Here is a 21,817-nt window from a genome sequence, read left to right as displayed (position 1 = left end):
TTGCAACCCCTCTGTGAGATCACCTGCTGGTTTTGGACTTTGTATTTTGAAGCCTCAGTTTTGTGGAGCCAGAAGTGACGGGATTTAGATGACAGGGTGGCGGCTGATATCAGCTACTGCCTTTTTGTTTGTTTAGTTGCAACTAGTTGTAACTAATAAGTGTCTCGCCAAGGGACACTATAAACTGTGTCATTCAAAACACTTATGCCATTTAGTTCATTTTCAGCAAAAGTAGACCAACCTCAGTTTCAACAAAGACATAAATGAAGAGTTGCACATCAACACTCATGAAGTCTTGTGATAAAGAGTCCTTCATCACACGGAGTAGTAAAAACATAACTTGCTTATGTATTTTTACTGCATGTGTGATGTTGCAGTGTGACCATAGCATCTGTAAGGACAGTGCGCAAATACGGGGTGTGTAGGAAAGAAGTGTAGGAAATGATCATCTCATGGACGTCAATCCCAAGCCTCTGATTAATTTTGTTCCGAACGTCTTGAATAAATGCTATAGAAAGAGGTGCTCCATCCATCAGAGTCATAATAAGTCAAGAAACTTTATTTGCTTAATGCCAAATGCTGAATGTTAAACTACGTTACATTTACTCTAGCAGATAAAAATACTTGGAGTTTGTTTTTCATACTGTTGCTTATAAAGCTAAAAACGATCCTCTGAGTTTTCATTTAGATCCGTGAAGGTTTTTGGTTCATTGACTTTAATGCAAACCATTGCGCTCGTTTCCGGGTTCATATATTTTTTACAAGAAAGAAAACGGAAAGAAAAACACACCCCAAAAATCTTTTACTGGGTTTTAGTGCAGACTTTAGTTCATCCCCCGTTTGGAACAAGCTATTTTAGCATCTCCTTTCAGTCAGTTTCCTTTTTATATTTCTGTGTTCACACCCAGACCTGTGTGATTGTGGTGAGTGTATTAGGGATATCTGGTCTTAGTGAAGTCACTGAATAGAAAGATGTAGGGAACAGAGCTTTTAGAGCAGTATTAAGCATGAATCTTTGCTGCATGCACGCATACACACTGTGTATGTGTGAGTGTGTGTTCATCTGGATCACCTTCCTTCTCTTTGCCACACTTAGAAATAACATCCAGATGTCTTCACTGTAGATCTGGTGAGGTTTAGGTGAACTGAGGGAACAGAAAGGGAACACAGAAGGGAACTAACAAACCTAAAGTAAAGTAAAACTAAAGTAAAAACAAAAGGCACAAATAAAAGGACAGGAAGCAATAGAAATAATCTTAGGATAACTCATACACACAAGAAAATACAAAGTAACACTGTTAACAGAAAACTCTAAATAATACAGAACTCCAACATGAATTGCTTCTCAACACCAGAAAGAATCACGATTTGCAGAAAAATTCAAACCCAAGGGTCAAAGACGCACACACACATAGTACACTGTGCAGTCCAGAAGCCCCACTTTCTGTTTTCAACCAGGGAGGAAAACGTATAAAAAAATACCATCCTGCAGACAGCTGCTGGCATTTGTGGCTCACTAGGCAGACAGTAGGCAAGTATTGCTTCTATGGGTGTGTACGTGTAAATAGGTCATTACAAAGACCTGCAGCTTTGATACTTAAAGAACGTGAACGAGACGGAGACAGTGAACATGTAACCTGTTTGCTATGCATTTTTAAACAGAGAACACAAAAGAGATATTTTTCTAAAGACCTGGGTGAAAACATCTGTCTGAATAATCTTTGAAGGTTTGCACTGCAGTGGAAACACAGACAAACACTGATGTGCAGAAAACTTGAAGAAACACGGAAGTATTTGTTCAGGAGGGTGGACGATCAGATCTGCAGAGCAAAAAACTAGAAGCTACTTGGAACAAGGACAGAGAACAAAGGTGAGCGGCAAATTATGCTAATGAGTGATTATAACAGTGTTTTATGTTTTTGCATGGAATCAATTTAGTCTGTTGTTTTTACTGTGTGTCAGCTGTTGGGGTGCATTTTGTTCAGCAGGAGTAGACGAGATCCAAATGATGCCAAATACAGCTGCTGCCAAGAAATGTCGCTCCCTAATGATTAAAAACTATAAACCAGTGCAAAAATGACAATTCACTATAGACAATAAATAACTAAATATAATCCACTATCCTCAAATCACACATTACAAATACTTAGCGTTGGTTTGTGAATTTTTGTTGCTCCCTAAATTGGCGCGCAAATCATCAAAACTTTCTGAACGTGTTCTTTCGTTTAAAGTTACTGAAAACCATCAAGTTTTCACATTTCAGGCCACTTTGTGAAACTCTGTGGGAGAACAAGTTTATTTCCTTCTATCAAAATATTTATCAGGTAGCGTGAAGGTGATATAACCTTTTTTATTTTGATCTGAAAGGGAATATTGCACACTTTTTTTCACGATTTCAAAGACCAGTCTTATTATTAAGACCGGGTTTATTATTCTAATGGTCACTTAGCCTTTAAACATTGTAAATTTACCATAGGTAGTAGAAATAAAAGTAAAGAGAATGAATAAAATGTATGTGCTCCGAGCTAGTGTGTTAGCAAATGAGGAAGTGTTCCAGTTGTTGGGAAGTTTTTCAGTTTTAAAAAACTGAGACTTGTTCTGTTTGATTTTTTGTTTTGTTTTGTTTTGCTTGAGGTTGAATTTTACTGCAGGCATGTTCAGGCAGCTCCTCCACACACAAAGACAGGGAAGCACGAGAGGCAAAGATGAGGTATAACTCAAAGCAAATGGATGTTTTACCTGCAGAGAGAGAAAATGGGTCCAAAGGATTTTGTTTTCAGTGCTTCACAGCTCTGCTGTCCACAGGTTGCTGACAGAACCAACTAAAGTTGGAATCACATCTAACTGACAATTTAATTTTTGTTTTGCTTTAGAGTGGCCTCTGTTTTTATTAGGGTGAGGGTGTGTTTTATTTTTATTTTTTTGCTTGTTTACTTTCTTCTATTCATTTCTGACATAAGAATAAGCTCCAGAAGTTAATAATTTCAAAGTTGCACCAAACTGATAATATTTAACACAAACATGTCCATAATGTTTAAAGTAATCCTTCTTACAAATGACCTAAACTAATCGCAGAGTTCTAACTTTAATCTCAAAATTCTGAGAAAAAAGTCAGAAATCAGAGAAAAAATAATTCTGAGAAAAACATCAGAATTCTGGAAAACAAGAAGAAAAAAGAAGAAAAAAATAGCTTCCATGTCTGAAAAATAAAGCAGGCACTGAAATGCATTAAATCTGCTTGGCCAGCAGACCTTCCAGTTGTATATTTGGCTCCATTCCTTAGCAAACGAGCTCAGCAAACACTTTGATGACAACTTTATGGGCTGTCAGTATCAGACAAAACAATTTTTTATCTGTTACATGATTTTGATGTTTAGATTTAGATAGTCATTTTGTTCCACAAATTACTTCTAACATCTTCTTTCTTGTCTTTCATCATCAATCCACAGACCTGAAGACCCTTATCAGCTGATTGTGCACTTCCACATAAGACTTGCTGACAGTTAACAATGACTACTCTAGCACAAGTTAAAAAACTGCTGAAAGATTACCTCGACGAGCTAAATGAATCTGATCTAAGATCCTTTCAGTGGTACTTGGCCTTGAATGAGACAAAGGGACAACAAACTATCAAGACATCTCATCTGGAGAATGCTACCAGAGAGAAAACTGTGGACAAGCTGGTCCAGGTTTATGGGGAAGATGATGCTGTGAAGGTGACAATTGACAATTTCAGTAGCATTAAGCGCAATGACCTGGCAAAAAAGTTAACTGAAGGTAAAATGCCATGATGGTGTTGACACATCATGCAAACATTGAATATTTGTTCATTTGCATCTTCTTGTCTTGTTCATTATCTCTCCCAATGCGTAACATACCGTCGATTTGTCACGTCCATAGGCCTCTCATAGTAACACAAAAGGTAACTTTCCACGTTCTTATGAAATGCTCAGTTTTCAATTCAATCAAATAGAACGCTGCAAAGCGGCTTTCTATTCCATCCCTAATCTTAACCGTACCCTTAACCATAACCTTAATCATAATTTTAACCATGCCTAACCCTATCCCTAACCCTGACCCTATCCCTCCTAACCATAACGTTGTTAAGTTGATTTTCATGTCACACGTAAAACACACTTAAAGATTCATTCCAACCGACTCTCATGTGTCCGAAGGCGTAACTGTGATGGGGTTACACCGTCACAGAACGCTGACAAGCAACATGAGTGCAGGCACGCACAACCACAATTAGATTCCACACTCTTCACACGGTGTTATTGTGGCTACGTGTCGCTAAGCCAACAGGTCAGATAAACAGGAAGGGGTGACAGCTAATTCAGATATCCTGAACACAAAGGAACCACAGAGACTACCTCACAGTCATTTCATTATTTACACACCTGCTGCCTGGGCTTTAAGGGGGTTGTCTGCAAGAGGAAGACGACTCAGTCCATCATCATTACTGTTGTTCTTGTCCTCTCTGTATTTAATGAACATACTTATATGCTCTTAACAATACCGCCTATCGCATGATCCTCTGTGACGCCAACAGAGGGACGGCCTTCATCTCATGAAAAAAAACTTATCAATGGCTTGTGATCCATGATAATCATATACTTCCTGCCATACAAGTACCTATGAAAATACTGTACACCTGTCACGGTTAACGCTGGCCAACCATGGGGATGTGGGGAAAGGAGGACCCAAATGCTGGTCTCTTTGATGCAACAGTGCATTTATTTACAGTGCAGGGAAAATAACAATAAATCCCCAGTGCGTTCCCGACTCCCCTGACATATCTTCTTCCCAGTGTTAGTGTTCTTTGTCTCCGCTCCTTAGTGTTTGAGCACCCATGCTCGCTGCCCTCTCATCTCCACACTCTCCTGTGGAATAACAAAGAGGCAGCCGTCAGACACACCACAATGCAGCAGACTAAACTTACTAACTGGCCAAGAGACTAACGTGAAGTCACGCAATGATCCAGCATCGGAGAGAGCTCCACCACACTCTTAAGTAGCTCCTCCGATGAGGCTTGATCAGCTGCAGGTGTGTGATGGTCTTCAGGTGTGGCCAACCACCTGGCAGGGCCACACCCACCAGGTCTGAAGGTGCTCCCAGATACACCTGCATCCACACACACACACACACACACCAAAAATACACATGTCCATAATTGCTCAGACCCAGGACCCTGACAACACCAAATATTAAAGCCAATCCTTCTTTATCCAGCTGTTAGTAGTTCTTTTCTGTTACGTTCAGTGTACGTGATGCAAACCCAATAGGTTTCTCCTGACCATCTGCTGAGCTATCTCTGCTCCCACTAGGGGGATGCATTGCAAGAAAAAATCCAATCTTTCTTCTCATCATAGTGCACCAATACACTACTTGACAGTTGCAATAGTTCCTTTGACTTACAGAAAACCTTCTGTTCTGGTCCCCAACACCACGGTTCCTCCTTTCTCAGATGCTTGTGCAGTGGGGCCAACAGCATGGACAAGTTTGGCAAGAACTTATTATAGAACTTCAACAACCCCAAATAAGCTTTGAGCTCTGTCGCTGATTTTAAGGGTGGCACCTCCTGCACTGCTTTCACTTTTGCCGGCACTAGACATAATGTGGTCATATCCACCCGATGTCCTAGAAATGTCACTTCCTTCTCCATGAACTGACATTTGCTCCTTTTTAAACGCAGCCCCGCCTCATCTAAGTGCTGCAGTACTCCATCCAGTGTCTGAAGATGTTTTTGGTCATTTTTTGTAGTCACCACAAATCCTGGCACTGGAGTCTGGCTTTAGTATTGGTACAATGGGTGCTGCCCAATCAGAGAATTTCACTGGCTGGATAATTTTCTCCTCCAACAGTCTCTCCACTTCTTGCTACACTTTCTTTTTCATAGAAAACAGAACTAATTGTGTCTTATATAAGCAAGGTTTGGAATCACTGGTGTCTTATATAAGCAAGGTTTGGAATCACTGGCTACATGTATCTTTGCTGCGAACCCCTTTAGCGTTCCTAGCTCATCCTTAAACACTGTTGCATGTCTGGCCAGTATCTGCTGCAGCATCTTCTCTGCCTTCTATCTCATGTATAGGATGCCACTCTAGTTGGAGGGCCTTAATCCATCCGCGACCCATCAAAGTAGTTCTAGCCCCTTTAACCACCGCCATCCAGTGTTTTTCTTACTGTCTCTGAATTCCACCTTCACTTTGGCTGCTCGTGACCTTTGGCTACCTTGTGGCCTCCACACGTTCTCAGTTTGATTCCACACTTGCTTACTTTGGGTGCATTACTGCCTTTAAAAGGTTTTTTAAATGTCTCCTTTGACATGATAGTGAAGCCACAGCCCGTGTCTGTTTCAAAAATCACATTCTGTCCATTTACTTTTAGTTCCTTTCTGATGGGTTCCTCCCTCGGAATACTAATCTCCTCATGCATATTGTACATAGTCACACTACTTGCCTTTATGTGCTGATCTTTTAGGATTTATCTTTTTAAATTATGATCGTGTTCTTATTTGTGGTGATTTTAACATTCATATATGCTGTGAGGCGGACCTATTGGCTAAGGACTTTCTTGCCCTTATTGACTCTTTTAATCTCACTCAGTGGGTGAGAAAATCAACCCACACTAAAGGCCATATGCTGGACTTGGTATTGTCGTATGGACTGGATATTTGCATCACAGACATTAATGATGCTGGGATTTCGGACCATTTCCCAGTTATGTTTGATGTTCAGTTATGCAATATGGAACTGAACTCTGAGGGTCCACTGTGCTTATCGCGTCTGATTAATTCTGAGGCTGTTGCCCTTTTCTCTGCGGCCTTTGCTAACTCTGTCTGTTACGATGACATTAGTAATGCACCTCTCTCGGTTGATGGCGCAGTCAACTCTTTTATTTCTACATGCTCTTCTATTTTGGACACTGTGGCTCCAGTAAAGACTAAACGCCGTAAAACCTCTCGCCAACCCTGGCTAAATGAATACACCCTCGCTCTTAGACATGAACGTCGTCGAGCTGAGAGGAGATGGAAAAAAGATCAACTTCAGGTGTCCCTTGACATCCTGCATATGAGCCGGTCTAAATTTCAGAAGGCTGCCAAAATGGCAAAAACTTCTTTTTTGTCGAACATCATTGCAACTAATAGTCACAATCCTTGAGTTCTGTTTAAAATCTTTAGCTCAGTGGTTAATCCTTGCTCTGATGTTTCGATGGGTGCCTCCCCGGCCCTCTGCGAAAAGTTTCTAAATCATTTCATAGATAAAATCTCAGTGTTAAGGGCCCCACATTCTCCGGCAGTAAATCAAGCCCCAGTTTCCGAATGTTCAACGGTTTTTCAACAGTTTGAACCTGTGTCATTCTCGACTTTAAAGGAAATAATTAATAACCTGAGAAGCTCAAATTCTCTGCATGACATTATTCCTTCTCGTATCATTAAGGATGCATTGAAAACAATCGGGTCTTGTATCTTATTTTTAATTAACTCATCACTGTTATCTGGCTGTGTTCCGACTGTCTTTAAACATGCAGTCGTGCAACCTGTTATCAAGAAAAGCAGCCTTGATCATAACACTCTAGCAAATTACAGGCCGATTTCTAAACTCCCTTTCATGTCAAAAAGTTTAGAGAAAATAGTGCTTCAGCAACTACAGACCCATTTAGAGATAAACGGTATAAGTGATAAATTGGGTCCTGTGTTGTTTTCTCTGTACATGCTGCCCTTGGGCTCCATTTTTGAAAAACACAATGTCTCTTTTCACTGCTATGCTGATGATATTCAAATCGACCTCCACTTGACTGGGGATGTTTCGTCTTCACTACATCCTCTGTTTGATTGTCTGAGGGATGTCAAAGACTGGTTATCACGTAACTCTCTTACTTTAAATGAAAAGAAGACAGAAATTATTGTTTTTGATAGAAATATGCCTCTGGAACAACTGACTGGTACACTCGGGCCTGTTGCTAATCATCTCACTGATGCTGCTAGGAATCTTGGAGTTTTCATAGATAGTTCCTTCAAACTAGATAAACAGGTTTCTACTTTGGTAAAAACCAGCTTTCACCAGCTACGGCTAATTTCTAAGGCTAAACCTTATATACCATGCAAAGATCTGGAGAAACTCATTCATGCTTTCATCACTTCAAGACTAGATTATTGTAATTCTCTCTACTTGGCCCTTCAATCTTCCCTCCTTCAGCGATTGCAGCTGGTCCAAAATGCCGCAGCACGTCTCCTGGCACTAGAAAGTATGATTCTATCACCCCTGTTCTAGCCAACTTACATTGGCTTCCTATTAAATATCGAATTGATTTTAAAATTTTATTGTTTACTTATAAAATCCTAAATAATATGGCACCTGACTACCTAGCTGATCTCCTCTGTCTGTATAGCCCTCAGAGAGCACTAAGATCATCGGGCCAACTGCTCTTAGTGCAACCTAGGTCTCGGCTGAAGACCAGAGGAGGCCGTGCCTTTGCCGTTGCCGCACCCAGGTTATGGAATATTCTTCCTCTTCATATTTGCGCATCAGATTCTATTCAATCTTTTAAATCACGTCTAAAAACGTTCTAGTTTAACCTGGCATTCCAGGCTAATTAGGGTAATTTAGATTATGTAATTATTTTATATTTTATATCTGTAATTTATATTTTATATTGTGATTTTTATCTGTATCATGATTTTACTGGAAAGCATTTTGGTGTACTTTGGTCTTTAAAATGTGCTATATAAATAAATTTTGATTGATTGATTGATTTCAGCTTCTTTCTCCTCACTCTCCCCATTATCCAAAAGTTGATTCTGTTCATCTGGACGTAGCGTTTTGTGAGAGAAATGTTTCCTCACTTGGATGAGTGACAAAACATTTCTCCCACAAAACGCTACGTCCAGATGAACAGAATCAACTTTTGGAGATTTACTTTCCTGGATGATTGAGAATGCATCAAGATGTTTTCTCCCCATTCTCCTCTTCTAAGACATATGCTTGTTTTCCTTGTCTGCCAGCCACACCCTCCTTTTTGTTCCGTTTTTTCTGCGGACCCTTTTTATGTGTCCCACCTTGCCACAGTTGTGGCACTTTTCTGTAACAAACCTGCAGTCACCGGCCACATGATTTATCCCTCCACATCTGTAGCATTCCCTGATATCTTGTTGTGACTTCGAGCCGACGTCCTCCATCTTGTTCACCGATCCTATTCGTTTACTGAATCACGACTGCTCCGTCATGCTCCTCAAGCCCACAGTGTCTCTGTTACCTGCTTCCTTTGCTTGAGAAAACTTCAGCACTCAACAGCACTGCTCGCTTCTTCTCCTCCTCCTTAAAATAATTTGCGACAGAGAAGTAATCCAAAATCTCACAATATTCTTCCCAGGATTGCAACTCGCTATCAAACAGGACCACCAGGCCCATGGTGGTAGCCATCATTCCTCACCCAGAGTTATACTTTTGTTGGGGGTTTTCTGTAGGACACTGTAGGTTTCCAGAAAGTAGTCATAAATACATTTGTGATTATCATAGAAAATATGGCTGGAAATGAGCAAAGAAAAGTATTGTTTTGTGAAGAAAATTGCCTTGATTGATAATTATTATGCCTACTGGGATGGGCAGTGGAGTATAAAGGAAGGTTATCAGGGCCTACTGGAGAGTGTGAGATGGTTACAGTGAGGGTAACATGTAGGGTGGTTCAGCCACTTGAGCTTTGCAAATAGACTACTTTTTTTTTGTTTTTCATTGAGTTACGTTTATTTATTTTTTAAATTCTTTCTGTAATTAGTTCTTTGTGCACTTGGGAGGCCGGCATAATAAAGTACACACTCCGAACCCTGCCTGACTACGCCTATATTTGTTCGGGAGAAGTTTCTGAGAGGACCCCGCGGCAGTAACATGCTGACGATTTGTCACAGTCGTCGGTATGTTACGCGTTGGGATGAGAACCTGTTCATAGACATCATCAAAGATGGATGCAGCTTCTGGGGCAGAAAAATTAAGCCAATGATTAAATGCCTTAAACCTGCATTTCATGTAAAGGCCACCAGATGGCGACAAAAAACCTCCAGATCTATACAAGTCTCTCTGTAAACCATTTGCTCCTGAGTTCAAGGTCTCTGTCATTTATATTCGGTCATACTGAATAAAAATGGTCTGTTTTGTAAATTTTGGTTATTTTGTGATATTAAAAATGTGAAATTTCTTTGGTATTCTCACTCGTTGGCTAAGAACTCATCAGTACTGCATCCATCTTTTATAGTGTCTACAGCATTGGTTTAAATAGCAGTGACAGAGATGCCACACCCTTTGCACTGGATTAAATAAACAATAACATTTGTATATATTTTATTTTAAGCAACTTCCAGAAAGGACAAGCCAAATAATGAAGAGGCAAGTGGTGAATATTCAATTGATGAGGAATCACAAGATGAAGAGTGGAATGATGAAGAGGAAGAGGATGAACAGTGGAATGAAGAAGAAAACGAGGATGAAGAGTGGAATGAAGAAGAGGACGAGGATGAAGAGGGGAATGATGAAGAGATAAGAGATGAAGAGTGGAATGAAGAAGAAAACGAGGATGAAGAGTGGAATGAAGAAGAGGACGAGGATGAAGAGTGGAATGATGAAGAGGAAGAAGATGAAGAATGGAATGATGAAGAGGACGCAGATAAGGAATGGAATGATGAAGAGTCAAGAGATGAAGAGTGGAGTGATGGAGAGCCAGTGGTCAAAAAGAGAAGAAGAGTCCATTGATTGAAACCTCAATGATGCGCTGGAGGTGGGAAAAAAATCTAGGAAATGTCGCGTCATCAGCAAGTCGTCTACAACCCTGAACCTCCAATTATTTTTGAAACTGTCTTTTCCTAGTGCAGGGGTGTCAAACTCAAATACACAGTGGGCCAAAATTCAAAACAGGAACAAAGTCGCGGGCTAACGTTTATATTTATTGAAATATATTTATTCTCCAGATATAAGAATGAATCTTTTCTTATGGACTCAAACACGTTTGAGTATTCAGTTTTTTCTGAAAAACGGTATATGGAACAAGCAAAGCTTAATACTAAACAATATATATATTAGCTGTATAATACCAGTAGGCCAGCTCTAATAGTAATCTGGTATGGCTTCGCGGGCCAAATGTAATCAGGCTGCGGGCCAAATTTGGCCCGCGGGCCAGAGTTTGACACCTATGTCCTAGTGGATCAACTGACCACTAGGAAAATACAGTTTTTGTCATGGTCCCTGTGCCTCCCCGGCCAGCCCAGTGTGGCCACAAGTGTTTGTTGTTTTTCTCTCACTCTGTCTCTCCTACCTGTCTGCCTGGGCGGAGCTCTGATTGGGCTCCTGCCCTTGGCCCACGCACCTGCAGCTGATCTCGAGCGGATTGCAGTTCTCTGGCTCTTAAGGCTGGGGCTCTGAGCTGTTCGTCGCTGGAATATTGAGTAACTCTCGTTAGTATTGCCTGGCTTCCTTGCGATTCTACTGTTCCCGTGTTTGCCTTCGACTTACCCTCGTCTGTGTAAACAGGTTTACCTGGATCAGCCCTTTTGTGACCCCTGGACCCCGTGAGTAGGAGAGTGAGCTGAGCTGCTTGTGTGGAGACTGTTTGGACGAGGAGCAGAGCGAGTGCGAAGAAGTGTGTCTCCCCAGCCAAGTGATCCCCGGGACCCTGGTGTTTCCCCCCCCTTCACGTGTATATAGTGCACCAGTGTGATTAATAAAGTGTCGTTGAACTGTGCTACCTCAGTCTGCGCCTGAGTCCGTTCCACTCCCGTGACAGTTTTCTTATTTCTGTCTGTTTGTAATTTTTTTTGTAATTTGCAGATGTTACTTGGTTTAACATGCTTGAGTCACTTGTAAGAATTGCTACTGACACAATTGTAACAAATTCAGATTTCTTGGTTTTAAAATGTTACACAGTACAAAAACTCCAAAAAGTGTTAAGTCCGCCAAAGAGTAATTTAATAATAGAAAAAATAAAGTAAAATATGTTGCAGACGTTTCTGTTGAGCTGCTGATGTATGGTAAGACTATTCTGCTTATGTACAAAAATCACAGTTTATTAATCAAATACCATCAAGATGATGGTTGCAAATAGTTTGTTTCACAGATTTTAACTTTTGTTTTTAGCGTGTTTTGTTTGGCAGCTTTAGCTTTTAAGCTAAACATATTATCTTTTCCAAGACAAGCTCTAAAACTCTCCACGGCAATGTTCCCTCTAATTTTTCATGTGTCTGAGCGAACACAAAAACTCCCTGAGCGGTCCCTTGGACCACTGTGAGCGACAGCAGACGTGTGCACTGTGGTCACGCCAGCATCCAAGTTACATGGTTTATTAAAATAATCAAATTACAGCATTTACATTTATGTTAGACTACTTTTAAATAAGTGCTTTATCCCACTTACAATGAAAATTTAAAAAAAATCCTGTTCATGACCTGTGTAGTATGTTAACACTATTGGAAGTAAAAATAACTTGAACTCCAGTTTTGAAAACACAACTTTCTTTTTTTTTCTTTTTTTTTTTTTTTAATAAAGCTCTGACTTGTATTATGAGTCTGTGGTCTGGGAGAGAGTCCTGTAACTCTCTGTCTGCAAAATACAGTAAATAATGACCAATGTTGGGCAATTAATTATATAGCTACTTCTTATATAGACAATAAACAATATAAACAACGATAGTATTCAGGAAGAAAACCAAACATTGCATATATTTTTTATCATAACTCTGGTTTTACGTGGCCTATCAACACAATTTATAAACTGGTATAAAGTCCACATTTTTTCCGTCAATTGTTCCTTCTGTCCTGGAAAGATTTTCTCCTTCATTTCTGTCAAACAATGCTGTATGAAACGTTTTCAGCTGTTAGTATCATGGTTGCTAGGCAACCTGGGCAGCACGACGGAGGCTACGTCCCATTTCACAAGCCTCGCACTTCCGGCCTTAGCGGTCTTTGAGTACGTGGCCCTTGTTGACCGTTAAGGCTGCGTACTTTAAGGCTGCAGACCCTGAATTGGGATACAGCCATAGCCTGTCAACGACGTTGATTAGCTGCGTATATACGAATTTGAATCGCATCATTGGTTGGACTATGGCAGGGGTGGGCAATCTCAGTCCATGAGGGCCGGTGTCCCTGCAGGTTTTAGATGTGTCCTCGAACCAACGCAGCTGATTTAAATGGCTAAATTAGCTCCTCAACATGTCCTGAAGTTCTCCAGAGGCCTGGTAACGAACTAATGTTGACCCAAGGTGAGATCTAAAACCTGCAGGGACACCGGCCCTTGTGGACTGAGATTGCCCACCCCTATGGGATAAGGTGGCATCGTTCTAATCCCATACGGGAGCAGCCAGTCACTTACTGACTAACATTGTCAAACAGAATTGTTAACGTATTTAATTTCATTTCATGCGCAACACAGATTTTCTGTGCGCAGAGACCGTGCCAGCAGTGCGCAATTGCGCACGCGCGCAGCTTAGAGGGAACATTGCTCCACGGAGTCTTCTTTTTCATCTTTTTCTTTTTTTAAAATATATGTGTGAAAAAGGTAAGAATAAGACGAAAGTGCACTAGTAGAAAAACACAATGGGTTGCCACCTGTTCCACCTGTAACAAAAAATGCACAACCACGCCTGCTACAAACACTTTTGTAGTCTATCCTCAGGACATTGAGTCTAATTCAAGTGCAACTGGACGTTCTGCACTGTGTGTCTCTTTTGTGAAGTCCTTCTTAATTGTTCTTCATACCTTTCCTTGATCTTGATGGAAAATGTGGAAAATATGGTCAAGGAAAGGTGGCTGAAAAAAGAAGACAGGAGGTTACCTTTAGACAACTCAACTGCAACCTGGTAATATAGATTCTGATGTCTAACTTATTCATCAAGGTCTAACTTGTAGTTCCTGTTAATAGGAACTACAATCACCTTCCGCCTCTCATTCATGTGCATACTACGCCTCTTCAAGAGTGTAAGCCAATGAGAAACCCTGGGGCACAAAACATACAATCTCGACTGTTCACAAACCATAACTGTGTTAACGTTCAGCATAGAAATTATGCTGTGTGCGATGTATGTGGAAAGACAATTAAAAACTGTGGCAAAACAACAAACCTCGTTAAAAAAAAGTGGGGAGCTGGCTCTCACTCGATGGGAGTTTGCTCTTCTGATTCACTACAAAGCATGACACATTACTGGAAGACAGTGTCAACAGTTTGTTAAAAAATAGTAACATGTCTGCCCTGCATTTTCTTGTTTGTAACTGTACAATAGAAACAATAGAAATAGTTATTAGTTAGATTACTAGTTACTGAAAAAAGTAACGGCATTACTAGTAACAGCGTTACTAGTAACGCCGTTATTCCCATCACTGTTGGTGGATAGTTTGATGGGATCGGTCCCTTCTGGGGGTCTTTGGGGATCAGGACTGTCCGGCCTTCAGTTAGCTATTCTGGGTTACTCTCATGGACTAGCAGCTGATTCATTTTCTACTGCCAGATGCTCGTGGAGCGGAGTCAGCTTCTTCAGCCGTGTTGTGGCCTGGTGCTGTCCGGCTCTTCAGACTGGAGATCCTTTCTTGCATGCCTGCCACTGTGATGGTTACTGGATCCTGTTCAGGGCTACTCTTAGATCCACTAGCCACTGAGCATTGTTGTTATGTGTTGCATCCTTCTCCCAAATGCTCTTTCAGTATTACTTCGTCTTCAGCCTTGGTGGCGGTGCTGTTCTCATATTGTTCCCTTACCACTGAGAGTACACCTTGGCTGGTTCTGTGGAGAACAGCTGGTTTGTTCTTCTGCCTTCTATCTCTCTGGTGTATCTTTTCAAACAGCTGGCCAAGGCTGTGAGTCTTACTTGGCAGTTTCCAAGGCCTCAGGTATGGACAGCTTACTATACTTCTTAGACGCCTTTCTGCAGCTCCGATGGCACCGTGAATAAAAATTATGACGTGACATGTAACCTTTAAATTTGCAGTTTATCAATTGCCTCTGCTTTGTTGAAGGGAGTTTACTGTTGATTATTTTAGCTATTATATTAATATACAAGATATCAATTATTAGAAATGTGAGTAAGAAGCTCTGGTCAATAAAGGACCACTTTCTGTCTGCACCTTATACCCACAAAAATAGCCAACTTCCAATGAATGGAGAGAATAGTTTCTGCTTATATAGTAACTGGTGTGTCTAGTTTACTGGAATGTACCGGCCTTAAATGGTGGTGACAGATGTTCAACAGGCAGAATTCGCATACAAAGCCATGACATCAAGGTCTAACTCATTTACATAAATTCTTCAAATTTAAAAGAAAACAATCTAAAAGGACTTCAGTGTTGTAAACCACAGTTATTCATGTTTATTCATGTTGTGCTACCTGATGCAAATGTAGCACACTTAACAGCCATCTCATGGTTAGAATAACTGTTTTTCCAATTACAGTGACACAGAATAACATTTCTGATTATTCAAGAAGCGACACATTGTCTGAATCATTATCCTCTCTGGGCTCTCTGGGTTCCAAATACTCTTGAAAGTCCTCTAATATTAATCAGAATTCTTTCTCCACAAAAATGAACTAAAGTCACAGGAGGTTGCGGACAAGAAGAAATAAACAGCATCAGTGTCTGAAGATACCCTCATGATTTGTCTCAGCTCAGGTTGGTCATATTAACGTCAGTTCAATATATTTTCCACAGACTGTCCTCACCTGTTTCCTTGTCCTGCGTGTGTGGGAGGTGTTTCTTGAGAATCACCAACAGTGATGTTCCAGATAAGAAGCAGCAAGACCAGAAAAGAAGCAAAACGAGCCTCTTTTTGTTTTTACTGTGCAGGCATGAGGGGAGCGTGTTTGCACAGATCTGTTTACTGTTTACGGAAAGAGTCCGTTTCTGGCAGAAATCCCATTCAGGAGAAATTGCACCACAGTGCAACACTTCTGCCCCCCTTGCTGACTTAAGGAACAAGGAAACATTTATTTGAGAGCGCAGCAGAACAGCTCTACACAAGAAAACAGGAAAATTATGTTAATAAGCAATTGGAAATTTTTAAGATGTATTTTAAGTGAAATTTACATTTTTTTCTTGTGTTTGCTTTGAATTCTGGTCACTTTATGTGTTTTCACCCCATTCAGTGTGTGAAAGTGTGAATGTGTGTGTGAATGGGTGGATGACTGAATGTAGTGTAAAGCGCTTTGGGGTAGGGACTGAGTAAAGCGCTATACAAATACAGGCCATTTACCATTCAATTTTTTTTTAGTCAAGTAAAAGTGAAAAAGTAGAGGCTCTGAAAAGTACTAATTTGTACCACTGATTTTTAAGCTAACTGAACCTAGCTATATTAATTTAATAATAAAATAATTATTGTTAGTGGGGTTAGGTTAATTGTGGATTCTTAATGCTCATACGTGTGAATGGTTGTCTGTCTCTATGTTTGGCCCTGTGAAAGGGTGTACCCCGCCTCTCGCCCTATGACAGCTGGAATAGCCTCCAGCCCCTTTTCCCCCCAACCCTGATAAGGATAATTGGAAGAGAATGGATGGATGGATGGATAAAATATTATTAGTAGATGGAAACACAAACTTTATTTTGGTCTAAATTTTAATTCTAATTAATTAATATGGTCAGGTAATTAATCAGGTAAGTAGAACACGAGCAGAGAAAAGAAAGAATATAAAAATAGCTCTGTTTTCTGTCGCCTCATTGTCGTGGGTGACTTTGTGTTTAAACAGGAAAACGTGTAGAGTCAGGGGTTCAAGTGGGTTTCAGCAGGTGGGGGAACCCTAAAATTGACTGTAAAGCTCAGTGTGAGGAAAAGAATCACAACTCACAAAAATTTCTATTGAGAGCTCCAGTAGATTTTCTTAATGTACAGATCGTGATCAGCTGATCTAAATCCATCACAGTACAGCAAACTAACCGGTTTAGCCAGCACTAACCTGCAGCATTTAAATAGCAGTTTGTCTACATCAGTTCTTCTCTGAGGAATTTGAGAGGGATAGTCTGCTTGGCCTGCTGATGGCACAAGAAGGTACAAATCTTTAATGCTGACTCTGTAAGAGAAAAAATCAGGGCCATAAATTCTGGTGTTAGGGAATGCTCTCTTTCCCCCTTCTCTCTCTCTGCATGCCGGACACCAACCTAGGATGGTTGCCGTGGTGATGTGAGAAGCAACATCTCCCTACAGGGAGATGTCCGAAAGGTCCAGAAGATAAAATGTGAGCGGACATGGGGTCTAAAGGCTTTCCTCCAACTTTGACCAATGTTATGTTAACATTCTGTTTTTACCAAGTGTTTACTGCCTGGGGATGGCAGCCTTTGTCTCCTGGAGTGGTGCGGAGAGATGGAGGTCCATGTCACCATGTAAAAGTAATTTGAAATTCTAACCGTTCAATAAATTTTTTTTTGCAAACTTATAACTGACCATGTTTGCCTTTGCAACACTTGTAGCACCTGTGATACTCTTTAGGCTCAATCTGGATTAAAGGTCCACAGTGACGTTTGACTAACCTGAAATTAGTCAAACCAAAACTAACGAGCCTGTTTTGAAAATGTAAGGAGTAGAAAGTACAGGTAATTGTTTAAAAATGAAGGGAGTAAAAGTAAAACAGTTGCCAGAAAAATACGTACTCAAGTAAAGCACAGATAATGAAGTACAATAGCAAAGATTTGTACTTTGTTACTTCCCACCCTATTTAAGTTGTATTACACTTCATTACTGTTTAAAGGATTTTTATGTTAGAGGTTTAGTTGTGGATTCTTATTAGTTATCATATTAATACAAAAATGTCCCATGATTAGAACTGTCAGTGAGAAGCTTATATCGGTCCGCACTTCATACACAGAAAAACACTCCACTTCTAGTGAACAGACTGTTATTTTCTGATTTGCATACAAACTGGTATGCCTTGTTCACTGGAATGCACGGACCTTTACGGTGATGACAGATGTTGAACAGGAAGAATCTTTACACTGAAAGTTGTGCTCTTATAACATATATACATATGTTCTTCAGCTCTGCAAGATAAATACTTTCTTGTTCCCCAGAACTTGCTAACTGTCCTTAGTGTCATGCAGGTATACTTGTGAAAATTTAAATTATATTTCCCTGACTCCACAGACACAGTGATATCATTACATGGCATGAAATATATAGCTACTAATTGTCCAAATACCCTCATATGTACTGTTATAGAAATCGTCTTGTGTGGCTTCAAGAGGTATAACAACAGATATCTGACACAAACCCAAAGTAAGAAAAAATGGCAAAATCTAGAAATAATAATAAATTTGACATTATTAGTTTCTTAAATTGACAGATGACGCTGTGTCATGATGTTTGCTTTGCTGAATATTCATATTTATAGTTGTCATATTACTATAAATTATGTCAAATAATTAGAACCGTGAATGAACAATTTAACATCGCCTTCAATCTGCCCCTGCAAAAACAGGGGCAAGTCGAGAGGTTAGTTTGTCCGCTTACTTTGACCAATCGCATTAAAGAGAAACCACATTAACAAACAGCAGCCCCGCCCCCTTCTGTTCCTAATAACTTGAGCAAGGTGAGCAAGTTGTTGGTTATTTGAAGAGTGAAAGACCAGCTCTACACAGGAAAACACCAGGAGCTACTTGGAGTTAGCCTGAAAGACAAAGGTGAGCATCAAATTAATAAGTTTGTTCCATTTTAAAATCTATTTTAAGTTAAAATGTAAATTTTGTACTGTGTGGGCTTTGACTTCTGGTCACTTTCTGCAGCGTGCTGGGGTATGCTCTCACAGCTGCAGACAGATGATGAGCTATAAATTCCTCATTATGCAAAGTACAGCAGCTGTTAATGCACCTCAGTAATGTTTAGACAACTATAAGTCCTATGTTGGCTCCTTTATTGGCACTTAGAGCTGAAACTTTGAGAACCTTTTCAAAGAGTAAAACAAACCAGGCGTAAATTTTCTGCTTCCTGTCTTTTTTCTTTTTCTTGCTTTTAATAGAAAATTTAGTGACTTTATCCTTACTCTAACCTGTCACTGTAATTCTATGCAGCCAGAAACTGCTGGTAAAAAACCCCCAATTTCTAAGCCTAAATAAAATTTAATTCTTCTATAAATTAATTCTAATGTCTTGTTTCTGGACTTTCACCATCAGCCCACAGCTCTACATTTCATTGGCTTTGCACAGCGTACGAGAGAGAGAATCCAACAATGTGCGACCTAGAGAATACTTTCAGAGAGAAAACTGTGGACAAGCCGGTAGAGATTAATGAGAAAGATGCTGTGGATGTTACAATGGAAAAACTGAGGAGCATTAAACACCACAGCCTCACAGTAAACTTCACTGAAGGTAAAATGTTGTTGTACAGCGGGTTTGTCTGTGTGCAAGGCACAATCTGTATCTGTGCATCATGCAAACATTTAAATCTTCATTGATCTGCAACAATTTGTTTGTTACTAAGCAGTTAATGTGATTAAATGAACCATACCATTTCTATTTCTTTACCCTTTATTAACGTACTTTTTAAATTTGCACCAGATTGGCCTCAAGTGCTGAGTCACAAAGATCCAAATGATGAAGTTCTAGATTTTAAAGTTCGAGAACGTGAAGATTCAGGCTTTGAAGATCAAGTCGATGAAGAGCCTTCTGAAGTCACAAAGACAGATGAAGAGTCCAACAGTGGTTTAAGCTGGAGTGATGAAGCGTTCATTGAGGATTGTTGTCCACTTTGTTCACATGTTTGCACTGAGCCTGCGGTGCTGCAGTGTGGCCACAGCTTCTGTAACGGCTGTGTGCAAGAATGTGAGAAGTGGAAAAAGTCTTTTAAATGTTCACTCTGTAACAAAGTCAACAACAACCCAGAGCCTCCAGTTAATGTTTCCATGATGAGTTTGAGTGAAAGCGACAGAGTTGATCCATCAGGAGGACAAAGAAATGTGCAGGTGAGTGTGCTTCATTCTTTACTGTTGATCCAGAATGTTTCATACTCCCATATAAAACCATAAAGCTTCATCTTAATAGGGTTATTAGGCACTTTGACTCAATTATGGATGATCTGCGATAGCTAGTCAACATCATCTTTATTCAGCTACTTATACAACCGCACAGAGTGCTCAGAAAATTAGCAGTTGATTCTATGGAGCTCATTTTCAGCTCTAAAGTTTTACTCTGGGATTCCAGAGAACAGCTTTTTTATTATTCACTGACTTTCCTTGTGCTTCTGAGTGTTTGCTTTCTTGAAGTTATCCATTATCCATTAGGGACATGATGGATGATTATAGTAACCACAAACTTTTTCCACACAGTAACTGTGTTAAGAATAAAAAGTGAGAACCCCAGAACGCAAGGATAAATGTGTAACACCTCCAGTCCAGGATTAGAGAAGATGATTAGCAACATAAAACACAATAATCTTTAATCCAGAGAAGATTTCATGTTTCTTACTCACCATCAGTGTTTTTCTGTTCTGCTCTTTTAATCTGCAGCCCCTGAAGTTGTCGACTCCTTCATCTCCAGAGCTTACACTGTCTGAAGATCTGACTGAGGAGACTTCAGTGTTTGGCAAACATAAAGAAAATGTTCCCCATGTGCTCATCATTAAATGTGTTGAAACGTTAGTTGTAACGACTGTTGTCACATTTGGTGAAGCTGATGAAGACTGAAACCTTTTCAGTTAACTTCAACATAATAACCTTGATGAGATATGAGGGTTAAATGAGCCAGTGCTCCTTCACGACCCTCTCAAACATTCCTCCTTATGAACATAACTCCTCATATGGTTTCTCTTCATGTAGTGCATTAACAGGCTGGCGTTAACTCATCACGAGCTGGTCTTTTTATGAAATGGTTTATTCTGTTGTCTGTAACAGTATATTTTGAGGGTTTTTTTTATCCCTCTTTCTTTCAGATGAAAAGTAGCACAGTTTATGTTAAATATTCTCTCGTGTTTTTCCTGTTAGTCTTATTTATTTGTAGATCTTACATCATTTAAAGTTCTTTTGGCAGTATCGTGTGTTTTGTATGCCGTAAAAGTGACAAAGCACAACTTGGACTTTGCTTCTATCTTGTGTTCAACAAGCACAGCTACAGTGTGCAGGTCTGAGAGTGTGAAACCAAACTGTGAACTAATATGTTTTTAACTTCTTTCAGTGACTGATGCCTCGCTAATGCTTTTATATGTAATATTCTATTTTGGTAGAATCAATTTCTGTCTTCTATCGGGAAGGATGATTTGATTATCTTTTATGTTTTTGTCTGAAGTTGCATTAAATAAAATGTAAAAGCAAAAATTAAGACTGGATATTTTTAAGAAAGCAGAACCATTCTGATCTAAACCCAGACGTTCACTCAGAAGCTTTACTCTTATCTCACTTTTTCGAGATAAATGATGCTGATGATGACTAATAATATTATGGTGATCCTGTAGACTAGGAAAATGATGTTAGTCAGGTCTAATACAAATCCATGAATCACAGGTTTCAGTAAAAGTGACATAATTTGATGCTAGTGTGATAACAGAATATCACACTAACTGTTCATGCTGTTATTATTATTATTAATCCTTTATTTATCCAGGTAAAAAATCTCATTGAGATTAAAAATCTCAAACTGATGTATGTAATCACACTAAAAAATGTTTTATAATCTAAATAAATAGATAGATATAGAAATGCTGGTAAACCCACAGCTGTAACAGAATCTGTTTCTGATCACAGTTTCAAGAACAGATTTATACAGGCTCTCTACATGACATCATGATATTAAATGATATTATCAAAGTGCATTTGAGATCACAATAGCTCAGTTTCCATTATCTACTATATATTATATATATTCCATTTCCTTGAA

At 39.7% G+C, this 21,817-nt stretch overlaps 1 protein-coding gene across 1 annotated transcript; it reads left to right on the top strand.

The window, feature by feature from the left end:
• The first annotated feature begins 1,667 nt into the window (after nucleotides 1–1,667).
• Nucleotides 1,668–21,142, top strand: LOC146568734 (uncharacterized). Its single transcript, XM_085283608.1, has 8 exons — nucleotides 1,668–1,870; nucleotides 3,450–3,777; nucleotides 10,348–10,736; nucleotides 11,520–11,557; nucleotides 18,570–18,634; nucleotides 19,124–19,318; nucleotides 19,508–19,911; nucleotides 20,455–21,142. The coding sequence occupies exons 2-8, from the start codon at nucleotides 3,510–3,512 to the stop codon at nucleotides 20,629–20,631; spliced, it is 1,536 nt and encodes a 511-aa protein (XP_085139734.1). The 5' UTR covers nucleotides 1,668–1,870; nucleotides 3,450–3,509; the 3' UTR covers nucleotides 20,632–21,142.
• The last annotated feature ends 675 nt before the right edge of the window (nucleotides 21,143–21,817 follow it).

The sequence above is a fragment of the Mchenga conophoros genome, linkage group LG8 (genome assembly GCF_057382185.1).
Source record: "Mchenga conophoros isolate Kocher_MC1m ecotype Shallow Benthic linkage group LG8, M_conophoros_male_GT1.1, whole genome shotgun sequence".
NCBI classification, from domain to species: domain Eukaryota; kingdom Metazoa; phylum Chordata; class Actinopteri; order Cichliformes; family Cichlidae; genus Mchenga; species Mchenga conophoros.
Note: the sequence above shows the minus strand (reverse complement) of the source record. Positions and strands in the feature narration are given on the sequence as shown.

Bases quoted from the DNA above. Each gene is read 5' to 3' on its own strand.
- LOC146568734 (XM_085283608.1), top strand. From the start codon at position 3,510: ATGACTACTCTAGCACAAGTTAAAAAACTGCTGAAAGATTACCTCGAC. The intron at 10,737-11,519 runs GTCCATTGATTG...CTGTGTAAACAG, and splicing joins TGGTCAAAAAGAGAAGAAGA to GTTTACCTGGATCAGCCCTT. The intron at 18,635-19,123 runs GTGAGCATCAAA...TTTCACCATCAG, and splicing joins AGTTAGCCTGAAAGACAAAG to CCCACAGCTCTACATTTCAT.